We start from the raw sequence: 14,679 nt of genomic DNA, 5'->3' as shown, positions 1-14,679 counted from the left end.
ACTGAGTTATAATCCAGAATTAATCTAGTTGGAGCTCAGAGGCAAACCAGGTAAAAAAAAAAAATCATATATTCCTATCCCATACCAGGGTATAAAGCAGCATAACAGAGGACATGCAGCCAGTTTGCCTCTTCCTGGCACACATCCATCAGCAAGATGATGCTTAAGTTAGCTCAGATGTAGGCATCTTCATTGCAGTCACCTGAAGCTCCATGATACGATTCTCCAACCTGTCCGCATGGGAGCACCTGATACAACGTGGGACCTAGGCAAGAAGGAAAGCTTGGAGGAGATTTGAGATCTGTGGAATCTCTTTTCTTTTTGTTTAAGAAAAATTGAGGTGAATTCCTGGACCTATTAATTTACATCTACCCTAATTACACATTTATGCCAGTTGTAAAGTTGGGAATAACCAGCTGTTCTGGGCTGAAAAAAAGAATAAAAGGCAAAGAAAGATATCAGTCACTCGGACACTCAAGTCTCACTACTGAATGGAGGTGCCTGAAAGGCATTTTGAAGTGCCAGCCCCTGCGTGATGGATTTTTGGCCTTGGAGTATTTCAGCTTATTCTCTACGATTCCCTTATTCTCCTGTACTTCATCCAATATACACACCATTGAGAGAAGCCTTCAAAAGTATTAGCAGGATATAAGCAACAAGAAACAAGGTCAATCTCATTAGGCTGACCAGGATCATTTTGAGGAGAAAAAGGATGAAATTGAGAAGAGGATCAGTGTATTTCTATGCAGGGAGATCTCTCGGCTTATCTAAGTCTCCTAAAGGTAAGCCAGGGCACTTAAGCAGTTCACCAGACCACATAGGGGAATGGAAAATATTTTTCAGGGAGAAATCCTCTACCAGCAATCCAGTGCTCATGTAAGACACAGTTAGTGTATGGCATTCATTTTGTTCTTTGAAGTTTCTCTGTTTACATTTTATTATCGGGAATAGCCTCTTTAATGGCTGGGGAAAAAAAAAATTACGCTTTGTACCAGAGCAATTAACAATATGGGTCAAGTTCAGGGGACTCGAGTCTGACATTTGGTCGCAACCACAAAGTGGACAGTGCGCTTGGATGGTTTGTTTTTCTTAGTAAACTCCATGAGAATTAACTTCTTTGGTTATCTCGGAATTATCTGCAAGTCCCAAGATGAAAATGTTCCCTCTAATGGAGAGAAGAGGAAAAAGTGAATCTAAGCAGCCACATTTAGATGTTTACAGTACTTGATATTACCCGTTGTATTTTGTTGTTTTATTTAGAAGTGTATTTAAGCAATTTATGTAAAATAACAGATGTCAGCTGCAATCATCCTGGGCACAGCAGCTATTTAGGATCATGCTCTGGTTCTCATAGTCCAGCTAGGCTTAACATCTTATTGGCCTGGTTTATTAGAAGACCAATCATTAAACCAGAAGGACCTCTACACTGGGCATCCAGATAAGGATAAATCTCATCTGACTTCCCAGGATCTGGGGGTGGTTTACTCAGAAATCTGGGTGCTATCAGAGGAGGTGAAGAACTTTATTTCAAGAGCCCAGGACTTTGCACTAAAGCTCTTTTTTAACTCAGAAGCCCATCTTGGTGATTTGGGGCTGTAAGGACCAGGTCTCCAAAAGCTGCCTGGGCGTGGGGCTGGGCCCCCTGCTCGGGGTGGCCCGGCTGGAGCAGGGCTGGCACCACAGGGACCTGGAGCTGCCTGCAAGCATCAGCCACTTGGGGATCCTGTGGTCTGGAGGTTTGACCTGGCCTGTGCCAGGCAGGATCAGCTTACAGATGGCTTTGCAGAGCTCATTTTGGAGGGTCACCCAGCTTGTTAGTCCATGGTGGGCCTGTCAGAGCCCTTGGGACCAGTGCTATGGAGAGAAGAATGTGTGCCTGAGTATCCACAGATGTACAGATGTAATTCAATTGCATGAACGTTGGAGCTATTGGAAATACCCTGGGGTGTCCCCTGGGCTTTCCCCTTCCAGCCTAGGTGGACAGGGGTCTTCTGCGGGGCCAACGTCCCTCCTGCAGTCCTCTGCAAAGCCTCAAAGGGCACCAGATGCTTCCCTGCAGGCTGCCGAGGGGAGCCCTACGTGCAGCAGAGGAAGAGTTATGCGTGGAGGTCAGGGTGAGCTGGGGAGCTGTGACTGCCTTAAATCAAGCAATTCTTTGCAGCTGTCAGGTTGACGCTTTTACGTCATGCCGAGGGCTGCTTCTCAAGCGTGGATATGCAGGGTTTGGGGCTTTTTTTTTTGCATTTTCAGTGCAAGGATATTTCCAGCTCGTGCTCCGCACAGCTCCCCGCTGCCTGCAGCAAGGAAGGAAGCACCTGCAGAGGTGAGCAGGGAGGTGGTATTTTAATCTGTCCAAGCCAGATGAGGAGAGCAGCCCCGGACAGAGCATTTGGTCTAGCTGGAGTTGAGAAAAGGAGACGGTTTTCCTGCCTGACCTTGGCCCTGGTTGACACGTGCAGCACTTTGTAAAGTTAATTGCGTATTGAACAGGTAGTGGAGTGGAAAGGAGCTGTGGGTGGTGCGTGCTTGCAGAGTCTGCTCATAGCAAACTGGGGTTTGGATCTTCCTTTGCCTGATCAGCCTCCCAGACACGTGAGGATTCTGTCCTGAGCTCTGCCCACCAGTTGGTTTTCTTTGTTGGTGCAGTTGCTGCCATTAGTGATTTTTATAAAGATCCATTTTAGAGCAGCTCATCCTAAACAGCTTGAAAATTTAGAGTAAGACGGGAAGAGAGGGGAACATCTCTTTCCTTTGAAATTCCACGTGAATTTAGAGAAAGTAGCTGATGCTTCAGGAGTCTGAAGCTGAGTTGCCACACACTCCCAGAGCCCCCAGGCGAAGACAAAAATGGGGTTGGGAGAGTTGGCAAGAAATGGGGAGAGACAAGAGGCCCTCACTTCATCCCCTGCTGATGTCCTCATCACTGTTCCTACAGCTACAAAGCTTTTCCAAAAGCTTTTCCCCTTCCCTTCCAGCTTTTTCTGCCTCATCTCAGACATGTGGAGATGGCATAGACCCCTGCCTGATTTCACCTGCTTTTATTTTCAGCTCCCACCTTTGCTCCAGCCCAGCTTCATCGTCCATCACCACCAAGCAATGCTACAACTCCGATCCCAGACCGGGTGAATCTGGGGCCCGGCATTAACCCTAGGAAATCAGAAAGAAATGTGCCTCTCCATTTCAAAAAACCCGTGTTTGTCAGCAGTTACCACTTAGAGAGATCTGAGGTATCGATAACCGCCCTGCAGTCCTCCCAAGGTTTTCAGCACTTTGGCCCTGGTCCAGAGGAGCACTTACACACGTGTTTAGCTCGGAGAGGGCAGGCAGTCCCCCTTCGGGTTGTGGCTGTGCGGTGTGGATGGGCATATTCTCCATGCAGAGCGACCCGAAGCAGATTTCTTGCACCGTGTTCATCCCCACGTGCATTTCCCTTCCTGCCCCAGCTCCTGGCGTCGTTCGATTATCACCCTCTTCTGCTTTTTTTAAATTATTTTTTTAGGAGACATTTCCAGGCCATGTGGTTCTGGTGAAAAACCTTGAAAAATTCCACTTAAAGGAGTAAAAACAAAAAACAAAAACAACTCCACGTAACACAGACATGATCTTTAAAATAACTCATTTCATATTTACAAGGCAGACAAAACCACATTATTACTTTGAACAAAAACAAACAAAAAAATAACCATCCACAATGCATACCATTGTTATTATTTTTTATTTTTATTGTTGCTCTTATAATTAGAAAACAAAGCTAATGCTGCGTCCCTGAACAGGGGGTAACTTTTGTTCTAGATGAATAAACCATAGCTCTGCTGAAATATTTAATCAAAACTCCATCTGACTGATGAAACTGCTCCTGAGGGGAAAACAAAGCAAAACATAACATGTTGTGCATGTTAAAGTCATTAATCTCAGGTGGATTTCAAGTTTCCTGTTCTTTCCCCCCTCTCCCAAATCTTGTTTTCTGCTCCATCTCCCACTTGAAGAGGACAAAGTCTGGGTCCAGCCTGCTCTTGTGGGCAAAACGATGGTGTTTCACCTCAGGGAAGGCAAATCCTTCGTGGTCGGGTGAAGGTACCAAGGATTAGCTATGCCAGTGGTTGTAGAGCGTGTGATAAGGAGAAGGACTGGCTAGGACTTTGGTTTGGGAGAAAAAAGGACTCCAGACCATGCAGGATGGCTTCACTGCTTCCTGCTTGGACTCTGTTTGATGCCTGGAAGGATCCCATCAGAAATCCATTTGCAAACGGATGGTGCAGGAGAAGGAAAAGCCCAGGAAAGCTGAGCTTTCCTCCTGCTGCCCTCATCCCCTTGCACCTCCAGAGCATCCTCCCAGCACCTTCCCCAGGCTGGTACCTGGGCTGGGCACTGCATGCGTGGCTCACTGGGAGGATGCTCATGGTTCTGTTTTCTAGCAGGAAACAGGCATAGCCCCTCAAGGACTCTAATATCTCTCTCCTGAAAAAAAAAAAAAAAGGCACCATTAATTGTATTCAGATTTGTGCCTCCTTTCCCCTCCTGCTCCCCTCGGCAAGGGCTTTCGTAGCTGCACATGAAACACTCGTGGGGTGCCTGCTTGAGCATGATGAAGACACTTTCCACTTTGCAGACTAAAATAAATAAAAAAAAAACTGGATGGGAGTTTTCTGTAATGAATGTTGTTTGCCTGCCTTGGGGAGCAACCTAAATGATATAAAGCTGGAAGGGGGTGAGGATGGGGGGAATTCATCAGAAAGGATAAAGCCAGCTGGATGCGTGCAAGGTTTAAATCCTCAGATTTGGAAATAGCATTAAGTACAAGCTGTTTTATTAAACCACAGATTTTTTTTTTCAAGTGAATAAATGCTACAAAGCCACCGACGTAATACTTTTCAAGATAGCTTGTCTTTTTCCCTCAAGGGTAATATTGCAATATTTTGAAATGGTAATGTTTATGGGAATATATCAGCTGTATTTTCCCAGCTAATGTAAATCAACAGAGCTGTATAGTAGGACGTGGAGCTAAGCCAAATTATGCCAGCTGCTAGGATCTTGCAGGGCATGTTAGGAGAGAGGGAACTGTAGCATCACCCTACAGAGACATTCACATTAGTTAAAGCCATGTCATTCAGAAGCTGAAAGACCTTTGTGTTTCGGAGCAAAGTGTTGAAAGCTGGCTACCACGGGGTTGGTATGGGAGGTGTTGCTCTGCTGTTAGGGATACATTTTCCTTGCAAAACCATGCAGAATTGGTTTGTGGCAAATGTTCTTTCAGGCCATACATGCACAGAGAATTAATTGGCAGCTGCATTTCTGACTCTCATCACACTGAGCATTGCAATTGCAAGCAAGAGCACTTCTCTCTTCTGGCCTCTTTCACAGAATCACGGAATGGTTTGGGTTGGAAGGGACCTCGAAGATCACCTAACTCCAACCCCCTGCCATGGGCAGGGACACCTCCAACCACTAGATTGCTCAAAGCCCCAACCAGCCTGGCCCTGGGCACTGCCAGGGATGGGGCACCCACAGATTTTCTGGGCAAACCTCTCTGCACTTTGATGCCGATCCCAGGAGAAAAACACCCAGAACACCAGGAACAAGATGACCCTAATTTGCTGGGTTGTGTTGGGGTGCTTGTCAGGGTGCAGCCATTGCAGAGAAGAAAAAGGTTTCTGAGACTTGGGAGTTAAGGCAAAAGGAGCGCAGCAGCATTGATTCATAGATCAACAGCCTAGGACATGGGCTGGGGCCTCAATGACTCAAAGAGGCAAAACACAGATGAAGCCAGTTGTGAAGGATTTCGGGAGGAGCAAGAAGAGATTTTGAGCCTGGATGCACCAAACCACAATCCTCCAAGCACTGCAGCCATTTCAGTTCAACATCTAAAGGTCACTTCCCACCTTGGGGTCTGAGGACCTGCAGATGCCTGGTAGGCTTACTCACATCTTCTCCCATTCTGCAAAGATAAGATTTCGTCTGACATGGGAAAAGCAGCTGAGGAACAAGGGCCTGACATTGGAGGAGTGAAATGCAGCTGAAAACAATGTGCATACGGAGCATTTCTTCCATCTATTTTTGTGCCAAGCCCAAAGACTCAAGACATCAGCAAGGGAGCAAGAAAAAGTCATTACAGAACAGAACTGAAATGCTCAAGTTTTCCTTCAGTCAGAACATCCCTTGGCTTCGTCAGAAACTGGAATTAAAAAGAAAATTCCTTAAAAGAATGAAAGCTGACTTTGTCTTTACAATATCAAACAAAGCCAAATTCTGGCTTTGGAGAGCAGTGGGACTCGTGCCACCGACCTGTCTGCATGTCAGCCTAAAGACACCCAACCGCTCATCACACCGTGCTGCGGAGACATTTTAGTCCACCAGCTTTTATGGGGTGACAATAACACAAACCACTGACAAAGTACCAAAGGCCTCTCTTTGCCTCCTCAGGGCTGGGGGAGGGAAAGGCAGGGAGGAGACCAAACCCATTACAGCAAAGCAAAGTAGCTGAGGAGAAAAAAATATCTCTAATTTTGCTATAGCACACAATGCTAGAGAATGAAACATCGCTAATTTTGCTCTACGGCCCATCATGCTATTTTGTGCTAGCTCCACAGTGCTGCTCAGGGGCAAGTCAGAAGCAGTTGGCTCCTAGAGAGTGGCTGGTTGGAAAGAAGAGGATTCAGAGGAAGGCAACGGCCGTGTTTCCCCCTAGGGAAACTGTCCCCATATTTGTGTAGAAGTGGTTTGCTGGCTGCTTATAGGACTTCGACTGGAGAGCAGCCTCTCCAAAAATGATTTGAAGGACCTCACAGCCTCTGCAGCCTTCTCCTGGAGCAGACATCCCTCTCCGGTGTCCCTTTCCCTAACAGGGACACAAAGGCAGATGCCCATAGCAAAAAAAAAAAAAAAAATAAAAAAAATAAGAGAGAGAGAGAGAGAGAAACAAAGCAACTTAACTTGAGCTAAAACCACTGCACAGCATCTCTCTGCACTCAGGAGTGAGAAACAAGCCACCCACCCATGAGAAGCATCAGTCACATTTGTCCCTGGGGGCACTGGGATATTTAACTGATGAACAAAAAAAAAAAACAAGAACGGCGACTCTTCCTTCCTCCGAGTGCTCCGTTTCATTATCTTGACTGTATCTTGGCTAATTCTGCTCAAAATAAAGAGGCTGGGGAAACAGGGAATACAGGAACTTATCGATCACACGCCAGTGAGTGCCTCAAGCCATGCTCTTCTCCTGTCCTTGGGAGGGAGACCGGGGTTTGCTTTCCAAGTAGGAAACAATGTCCTTGCGTGAAACATAATAAGCTAACATTCTGCTGTTGCACCAATAACTTCAGCATTTATTTCATACTATTGTTAAGGCTTGTTTATAGTATATAGATATATTTACCTAGGAAGAAGAGTAGAGGAAAGCGCGAGATATATCTTATAAATATTTCTGTATGTCTGCATACAAAATAAAATATGTACAGCCACCCATAGTGGTTTTCTCTGCACCAGGGCAGGGCCACGCGAAGGACTGATGTGTTCCCACTCCTTTCTGTGGGGAATAGCTGCTACCCTGCATGTCTGCATGCCAGGACTGGACCTGCTCTGCTCTCTGTGTTTTTTTGGGGCTGGGTCAATAGTTTTGCTAGGGGGAGAGAGGCAGTGACACCTTTCCCTAAGGACTGGATGGCCCAGTGTGGCAGAACAAGTGTGAGTTGCCACAGGGCAAGACAGAAAGAGAGCAGGAGCTTTTTTCTTATTTTTTTTTCCACTGGATTTTCACTTCACTTTTGTACTTTAACCTAATGGCTCCACTACAACCCAAGGACCCCATTAAACCCTTCCCGGCGTGCCCTATTCTCACTGTCTCTGGCATCCCATAGTTGTTTTTATTTTCCATGGCTGAAGCCCCATCCAGCCCAGACAACTCAGGGACAGCTTTTCCTGTAGCAGTAACTGGGAAGTCACAGACCTGCTTAAAAGAAAGGTTAAAAACGGGTTAGTTATTTCAGGGGATGGACCTGAAATCTTTCCACCTTTACCATCCTGAGTGGATGCTTCCGTGCTAAAAATGAAGTCTTTGGCAACAAATGCAGTTATTACTGAACAGTCGTAGCGTTTTTGCTTCTGGGATGGTCCTAATGCAGACTCGGTACATGTGTGAGAAGGCATAAGCAGGTGGGAGCCTTGGTTTTCAGACAGGTGTTGCTTTTCTTCCCCAAGGGAAAGTTTCTAATTTTGCTTCTCAAAATATTAAGGCACTTGATGGCTGGACATTATTGGCAACCATAGGAAATATTTTGGAAGAAGATACCATCCCAAATGAGTTTTCGTCTTCTCAGAGAGCATTTTATTGGTGGGGGAAAGCCTTCCATTTTTTACATTTTTTAGGGGTCTCATTTTTACGTGGCATGATTGCTTATTTTTTTGTCCTCCTACCATCTGTCTTCAAGTCCGTGTCTTTACAAGATGAACGACGCCTAGTCAGGGAAATGTTTTCTCTTCTCTGAATAGTGCTGGGGTGCCGCTGGCGTCTCAGCTCCCGGGCGGAGCGAGGGGCTTTCACTTGCACACGTATCTCTCGACAGTCCTCTCGCACTTTTTACAGGTCACGTAGCAGCACCAGTGGTATTTGCAGTGGCACCGCTCCACCACTTTGTCCATGTAGGGGTTGTAGCCTCTGCCGCAGCACATCAGGTCACAGCTGTCGCTCCCGTTGGAGGTCTTGTTGCATTGCCTGGAAGAAAGGAAAGGTGGTGAGCAGTTGTACATGCCAGCAGGGCTTTCCCAACCACTTGTCTGGGGTGATGCTGGGGTCTGACGGTTCTGCAAGGTGCTGGGAGAAGGCAGGGTGGTAGAGACCCCAGGGCTGCACTTGCATTTTTCTGGGCAACCCTCTTAGGGCTGAGAAGAGCTCCAGGTGGAAGGGAACTGCTGGAGCAAGCCTGGAGGAGGCCACGAGGATGCTCAGGAGCAGCTCTGCTGTGGGGCCAGGCTGAGAGAGCTGGGGGTGGTGGGCCTGGGGAAGAGAAGGCCCCGGGGAGAGCTGCCAGCGGCCTGCCAGGGCCTGCAGGGGGGGCAGGAAAGCTGGGGAGGGACTCTTGGTCAGGGCTGGGGGGACAGGACGAGGGGCACCGGCTGGAGCCTGGCAGGGGGGAGGCTTCGGGGAGGCCTTGGGAAGAAATTCTTCCCTCTGAGGGCGCTGAGGCCCTGGCCCAGGCTGCCCAGAGGAGCTGGGGGTGCCCCAGCCCTGGCAGTGCCCAAGGCCAGGCTGCGTGGGGCTGGGGGCAGCCTGGGCTCCGGGGACGTGTCCCTGACCATGGCAGGACATTGAAATTAGACGATCCTTAATGTCCCTTCCAACCCAAACTGTTCTGTGGTTCTGATTCTATGACCATAGTGTCCTGCTTGGGTAGGAGGTTTGGACCCAATGACCTCCAGATGTCCCTTCCAACCTAAAACACTCTGTGATTCTGTGATCGCCTGCTCTGACACCCAAAATAACATTAAATTCCACTTCTGCCCCTCAGTTCATCCTCCAAAGGACTCAGGCTGCCTGTCATCCCGGGTGGGCAGGAACTAGCTCCCACGTAGGCCAAGAAGCGAAGCTATTGTGATACCTTCACCACACCATAAACCAGGCATCCCTACCAAAGTGTATCCCCAGGCAGGCTCTGAGGCTGTCTGAAAGGAGCTGGGGTAAGATGATGCCCTAAAGAACTAACACCGGTGTTTGTCCAGCACTACCTAACCTGAAAAGCACGGGGGACGAACCCTGCAGCTAGAGATTATTTGCACAGGCTCCGTGCCAATGATCCCAGGCTGGGAAAGCTCCTGAGCAGACTCCTACAGCCGTTATTCAGCCCTGAACCTCTCAGGGAAATTACAACTGATCCCAGCAGAGCCGGACTCTGCACTTTTCCCTCCGAGTGTGTCCCAGCCCAGCAGAAGCAACCAGGGAACTGGCCCTGTCCCACCCCGAGCCCTGACCCAGGAGCAGGCAGCACAGCGGGAGCACAGCACAGGATGACAAGTCGCCAAATATCACACGGCCTTTCACTGCTTGTTTTGCTTCTGCTTTTAATTAAAGCCAGGCTCGTCGGGATAAGTCGGGCGTTGTGTGGGGTTCCCTTGTTTCAAATGCTTGCAAGCAGCTGGCTTGAGGTTTTTGGAAATAACCCATGAACTGGGGAAACTTTTTCCTTGATCACCAGCATAGAGAAGCCTTGGAAGGGACTGAAGAGCTGGATCCTCAGCAACTCTCAAAGACCAGCTATCATGTTCTCCTAAAATATTCCAAGCTGGTAGACATGAAAGCACAACAAGCATTGACTTTTGGATGAGATGAACCATGTCCTGGAGATGCCATTTCTCCAGGGGCTGTAAAGATAGCCCATGGTGAAAGCATTCATGTTTGGTCAGATGCCTGGCTGGACAATAATGCTTCAGGGTAAAAGATCTCATTATGCACCCAACACAGTGAGGCTGTGAACTCAATGGAGACTTGACGTTACTGTAAGAAAGGTAATTTGAAGATTTCAGGGAGATTGCTGACTTCTCTCCTAAATCTCATCCTGCCTGACTAGTTTGGACAGAAACAGCTTAAGGCCAGTTCGGGGCAGGGAAAGGAGAAATTCGGACGCTTGAGCTGAGCACTCCATTAATAGATGAAAACAAATCCATGAGATTTATAGGAATTCCTCATGAGGTAATGCTTTAGGAGAAGTTATGGGATTAATGAGGTGTTGTGATTTTGTTCTTGTTCTTCTCTTATTTATTTCTGACTCAGGCGGGCCTCCTGTTTGTTATTTCTGACTTGCATTCCTCCCCAGGTTCAGTTTTTAAAGGCTCCCCCCTTCTCCCCTTCATTCAGGAGTGTGTGTAAATATTTACAAACCTTTGAAAGCCTCTACCAAAGGCAAAGTCTGCAACCACACCAAGTGTGTTTGCCTAATGCTGAACCAAAGGCGTTGTTACTGCCCTGGGGGCCGGGGCCCCTCTGCCAGGAAACCTCCAAATGACTCCTCATAAATGTATTTGTAAATGCATTAAATATTCAGAGCAAAGGTTCACATATAGGGATGGTGACATTAGAAGAGGGGAGGGAATTTGACAACCTTACTGAGCTTTACTGGTGGCTGGAAAAGTTGCTGTGTGGAGGTTCCCCTGCTGAGGACTGTGAATCTGCAGGAACACGGGGCTGGGTGTGCAGTGTATCCCTGCCCCCTTGTGCTAAAAGCCCATTAAAATGACCAAGGAAAGGGACATGTTGCCACTCTGGCTCCGTTTCACCACCAGAGAGTCAGATTTATCCCCTTTAGAAAGCAAAGCCCTTCCACCTGTTGTCTGGGTCCAGGGAATCACCCTTTCCTTGCACCCAAATCCTGTGGTTTGAAGGGGAAATAAATGACCTAGATGGGCTTTCCCATAGCTGTGTCCATCCCTTTCAGCCTGAAATATAGGAAAAGAACAAAATCTTACCAAAAATCCCCAAGTTTCCCCCAGTTTTGAATCAAGGAGGGGTGACATTCTGGAAGGAAGAAGGGGTAAAGCAAAGCTTTTGGCTCTATCCTGAACCTAAATGTGTTTCTAGAAAACTTTTCTGACAATGCCACTAACCAGGCATATTGTTCTCTGTTTTAAATTATAGTCACGGGTAAATTATCTTAATTTTCTTTCTTTCCTTCTTTCTTTTTAAACAAACTGAAACAAAGTTAGCTTCTCAGCTGTAACTAGCCATACAAAAAGCAAGTGGGGGAAGACAAAGGAGCCCAAAGACCAGAGTTTACCCACAGAAGCTGCCCCCAGGCATCTGCTTTCAGAGCCCACGGCTGCGATCTCAACAGGCTCCCTGCTGATGGGTTAAGTTCAGTCTCATTTGTTTTGGGCCCGGTCCAGCACAATTCCAGCAACTCGGAGAAATGCCCTCCTCCCGAGTCTCGGAGAGAAAGCATGAACAGAGGCGATTGCATCTTAACACAACACCGTAACCTCTAGCAGCACTTGGAAGACCGGTGAAAAACGATGCTTCGGCCACAATCCCAGCCAAGGTCCTGGCTCAGGAACAGGCTTTCACGTTGCCACGGTGCTTTGTCCTTCATGCAAGAAGGGAGGAGGTCAGCTCTGCTGACTGGACAAATCCTGCCCTATCTGCTTGTCCAAAACTCCCCCTTCCAGCTCTTTTTGTGAAAACACTGCTGTGCATCACTCCCTGAGCCCCAAGAGCCTCATCACGGGGGTGGTCTCTGGCACAGAAGGACAAGGATAAGTTGGCACCTCTAAGAGTCTTCCCCGTCTCACATCTCTAAACCATCTCACCGTTACCTCCTGGGGGATTTTCATTTTAAAATATCCATTTTGCTCTCTTGCAGAGGGGGGAGGAGGTTTGCTGCTTTGTTCTGCAGTGAGCTGCAGAAGGAATTTCAGCTGGAAATCTAAGTACAGCGGACAGGAGCACAAAGTGAACGGCCGCTTGCTCAAGCTCTCCTTAAAACCATCCGAACCATGTGTTAGGAGAATTCGAGCTAGATTTTCTAGTCAAAAGCAAGATCAGTGAGTCCTCTACCAGGAAACCATCCCCCTTGTACCATTCTGCTTAGGATTGCTCTTTCAGATTTCTTAGAGCCTTGCAAGAGTGCAGGTACATTAAAAGCCATGGGGAGATGTCACATACTTTCACTGTGACTGCCAGTTCACTTCTGTCCCGTTAGCACATGTCAGGACATTTTTTGGTTGCCCAACTGGCATCTGAGAGCCAAACAGGGCTCTGCTCTGTCCTGTGTCACCCACTGTAATGCCACATGGCAACAGGGACGTGCTAGACATCCACCAGGACCTCACTCCCCAAGTCCTACTGAAAAGTGGGAGCTGCTTACAGGGACATAAGAAATGTCCTGCCCAGCCCAGCACTCTGCAATGGCTGCAGGAGATGCTATTTAGAGAGGAAAACACAAATCTGGCCACTTTCTGTAGTCTTCCCCCTCGTACTCCATCAGCATCTGGGCTGTTGCGTTAGGGATGACAGAAGATGCATTCCTGTTTGACCTCGCAGGATCCCCCTGTGGGCATGTTGGCCATGGGTTTGTCTCATCCCTTTCTGACCGCAGGGAAACCACCTGTCTCCATGAACTCCAGCAGCCACAAGTCCCAGAAGACACTACTGCTGTGTAAAGAAATACTTTCCTTTCTCTCTTTTAGATCAAGTTCCTAGTCGTCTCTCTAGTGCCCTTTGCTCCGGTAATGTCATGCTGCACAGCAGTACATAAAGGAAAGAAAAATAATTCGAGTCCCCCAGGAAGTATGTAAAACAATGGGCATTGCTAAAAATACATCAAAGCGCACAATTTCATGTACGATTTTGAGGGCAGGATCTTAACTACTTTTAAATTGCTTTCTCATCCACAAGGAATATCTGGAGACTGACACTGAGCAACCGTACAAAAGAGAGTTATCAATACTTCATGTCAGCAAGGAGATGTCAAGGGAGATCCTGGAACCAGCCTGTATTTTCATTAAAGAATAGAGAGCAAGCTTACAAGCCTGTGGATAACGCTGGGGCAAAAAGAACCGAGAGCGTTTTGTGAGAGTGGATTAAAATGCAAAGCAAGCACCCCACTTTGAGAAAGATCCAGATAAATGTGGGAATATTCCCAGGAGAGTCAGAGGAGCAGTTCAGAAAGCAGAAAAGGTTGTAGGAACTGGCTTAGAGAAGTGAGTAAAGGCTGATGACTTATAATCTACAAAAGATTATTGCAAGAAGGAGGGAACAAATGTTCTTTATATGCAGAGGAAAGAGGACAAGAAACGACTGGTTTGGGTTGGAAAAATAAAAATTAAAAATAAAAATCAGGTTAAGACAAATATAAGGATACTAAGGATAGTAAAGCTCTGGAACAGGTTGTTCCAGAAGCTGTTGGTAAGAGTAGATAAACACCTTCAGTAACAGGCCAGGTATTCTCAGTTCAGTCTCACTGCTACAATTATCAGGCTCTGTGGAGTCTTTCCCAGCCCTGGTGTCCTCTAACTCAACACTGGTTTGAGGCAGAGGGAATAAATACATTTAGGAGAGCTGGCTTTATTTTTTTTTTTTCCCCAAAATTCACTGTCCACTGCAATTTTACTATGTGAAATTGCTTTCAACCACCAGTTCATTATTCACAAATGTTTTCAGGTCCAATTCACGTCTTTCAAAATGGGAAGGATTCAAACTTCCCTGGGGCTTAAATGAGAAAAAGCTCAACCACTGACATTGGTGCCAGCCACGAGCATGTTACCTTGGGAAGGTGGAAATGGCAGGTGGAAGGAAAGAAACGTACTATTTTTCTGACTTTTCTTTGGTTTAAACTTCTGGAACACTCACAGAGGAATTGTTTGTTACTAGATATTCATTATTTGTTGAGTCCCATGAACAAAAGGTGGCACATCAGTTCCAAAAGTTGCTAAACCATCATGCAAATTATAACAAAATCAAAGTCAAAGCTCAGCATATTATTCCTTGTGCTCTCACTGAGCAATGGAAACTTAAGGAGGGTCTAATAAAAACCAAACACCAAATGCTGTTGTCTACCCATAACCACCACTCGTCCCCCTCTACGTGTGGGTGCTTCTGCTAAGAAATTTCATGGCCCACATAATCACACGATGCAAAGCACTCGGGCAGATGAAAAGCAGAGTGACTGGACACTAACAGGGTCAAAACGAAGGGATGTC

The 14,679-nt window shown here is 47.0% G+C and overlaps 1 protein-coding gene and 1 long non-coding RNA gene across 5 annotated transcripts in view; one reads left to right on the top strand and one right to left on the bottom strand.

The window, feature by feature from the left end:
- Nucleotides 1–335: 335 nt before the first annotated feature.
- Nucleotides 336–3,381, top strand: LOC118177273. Its single transcript, XR_004755734.1, has 3 exons — nucleotides 336–782; nucleotides 2,251–2,323; nucleotides 2,976–3,381. It is a non-coding gene; the product is annotated as an uncharacterized LOC118177273 (long non-coding RNA).
- A 4,916-nt stretch (nucleotides 3,382–8,297) lies between these two features.
- Nucleotides 8,298–14,679, bottom strand: part of WNT11 (Wnt family member 11) — a 28,240-nt gene continuing 21,858 nt past the window's right edge. For all 4 annotated transcript variants that reach the window (XM_035330619.1, XM_035330609.1, XM_035330632.1 and 1 more), the window contains one exon: nucleotides 8,298–8,707. In XM_035330619.1, the coding sequence (XP_035186510.1) occupies nucleotides 8,533–8,707 (175 nt within the window). In that variant the 3' untranslated portion in view covers nucleotides 8,298–8,532. The remainder of the gene's footprint in view (nucleotides 8,708–14,679) is intronic.

This window comes from Oxyura jamaicensis, chromosome 1, assembly GCF_011077185.1.
Source record: "Oxyura jamaicensis isolate SHBP4307 breed ruddy duck chromosome 1, BPBGC_Ojam_1.0, whole genome shotgun sequence".
In the NCBI taxonomy this organism is placed as follows: Eukaryota; Metazoa; Chordata; class Aves; order Anseriformes; family Anatidae; genus Oxyura; species Oxyura jamaicensis.
Note: the sequence above shows the minus strand (reverse complement) of the source record. Positions and strands in the feature narration are given on the sequence as shown.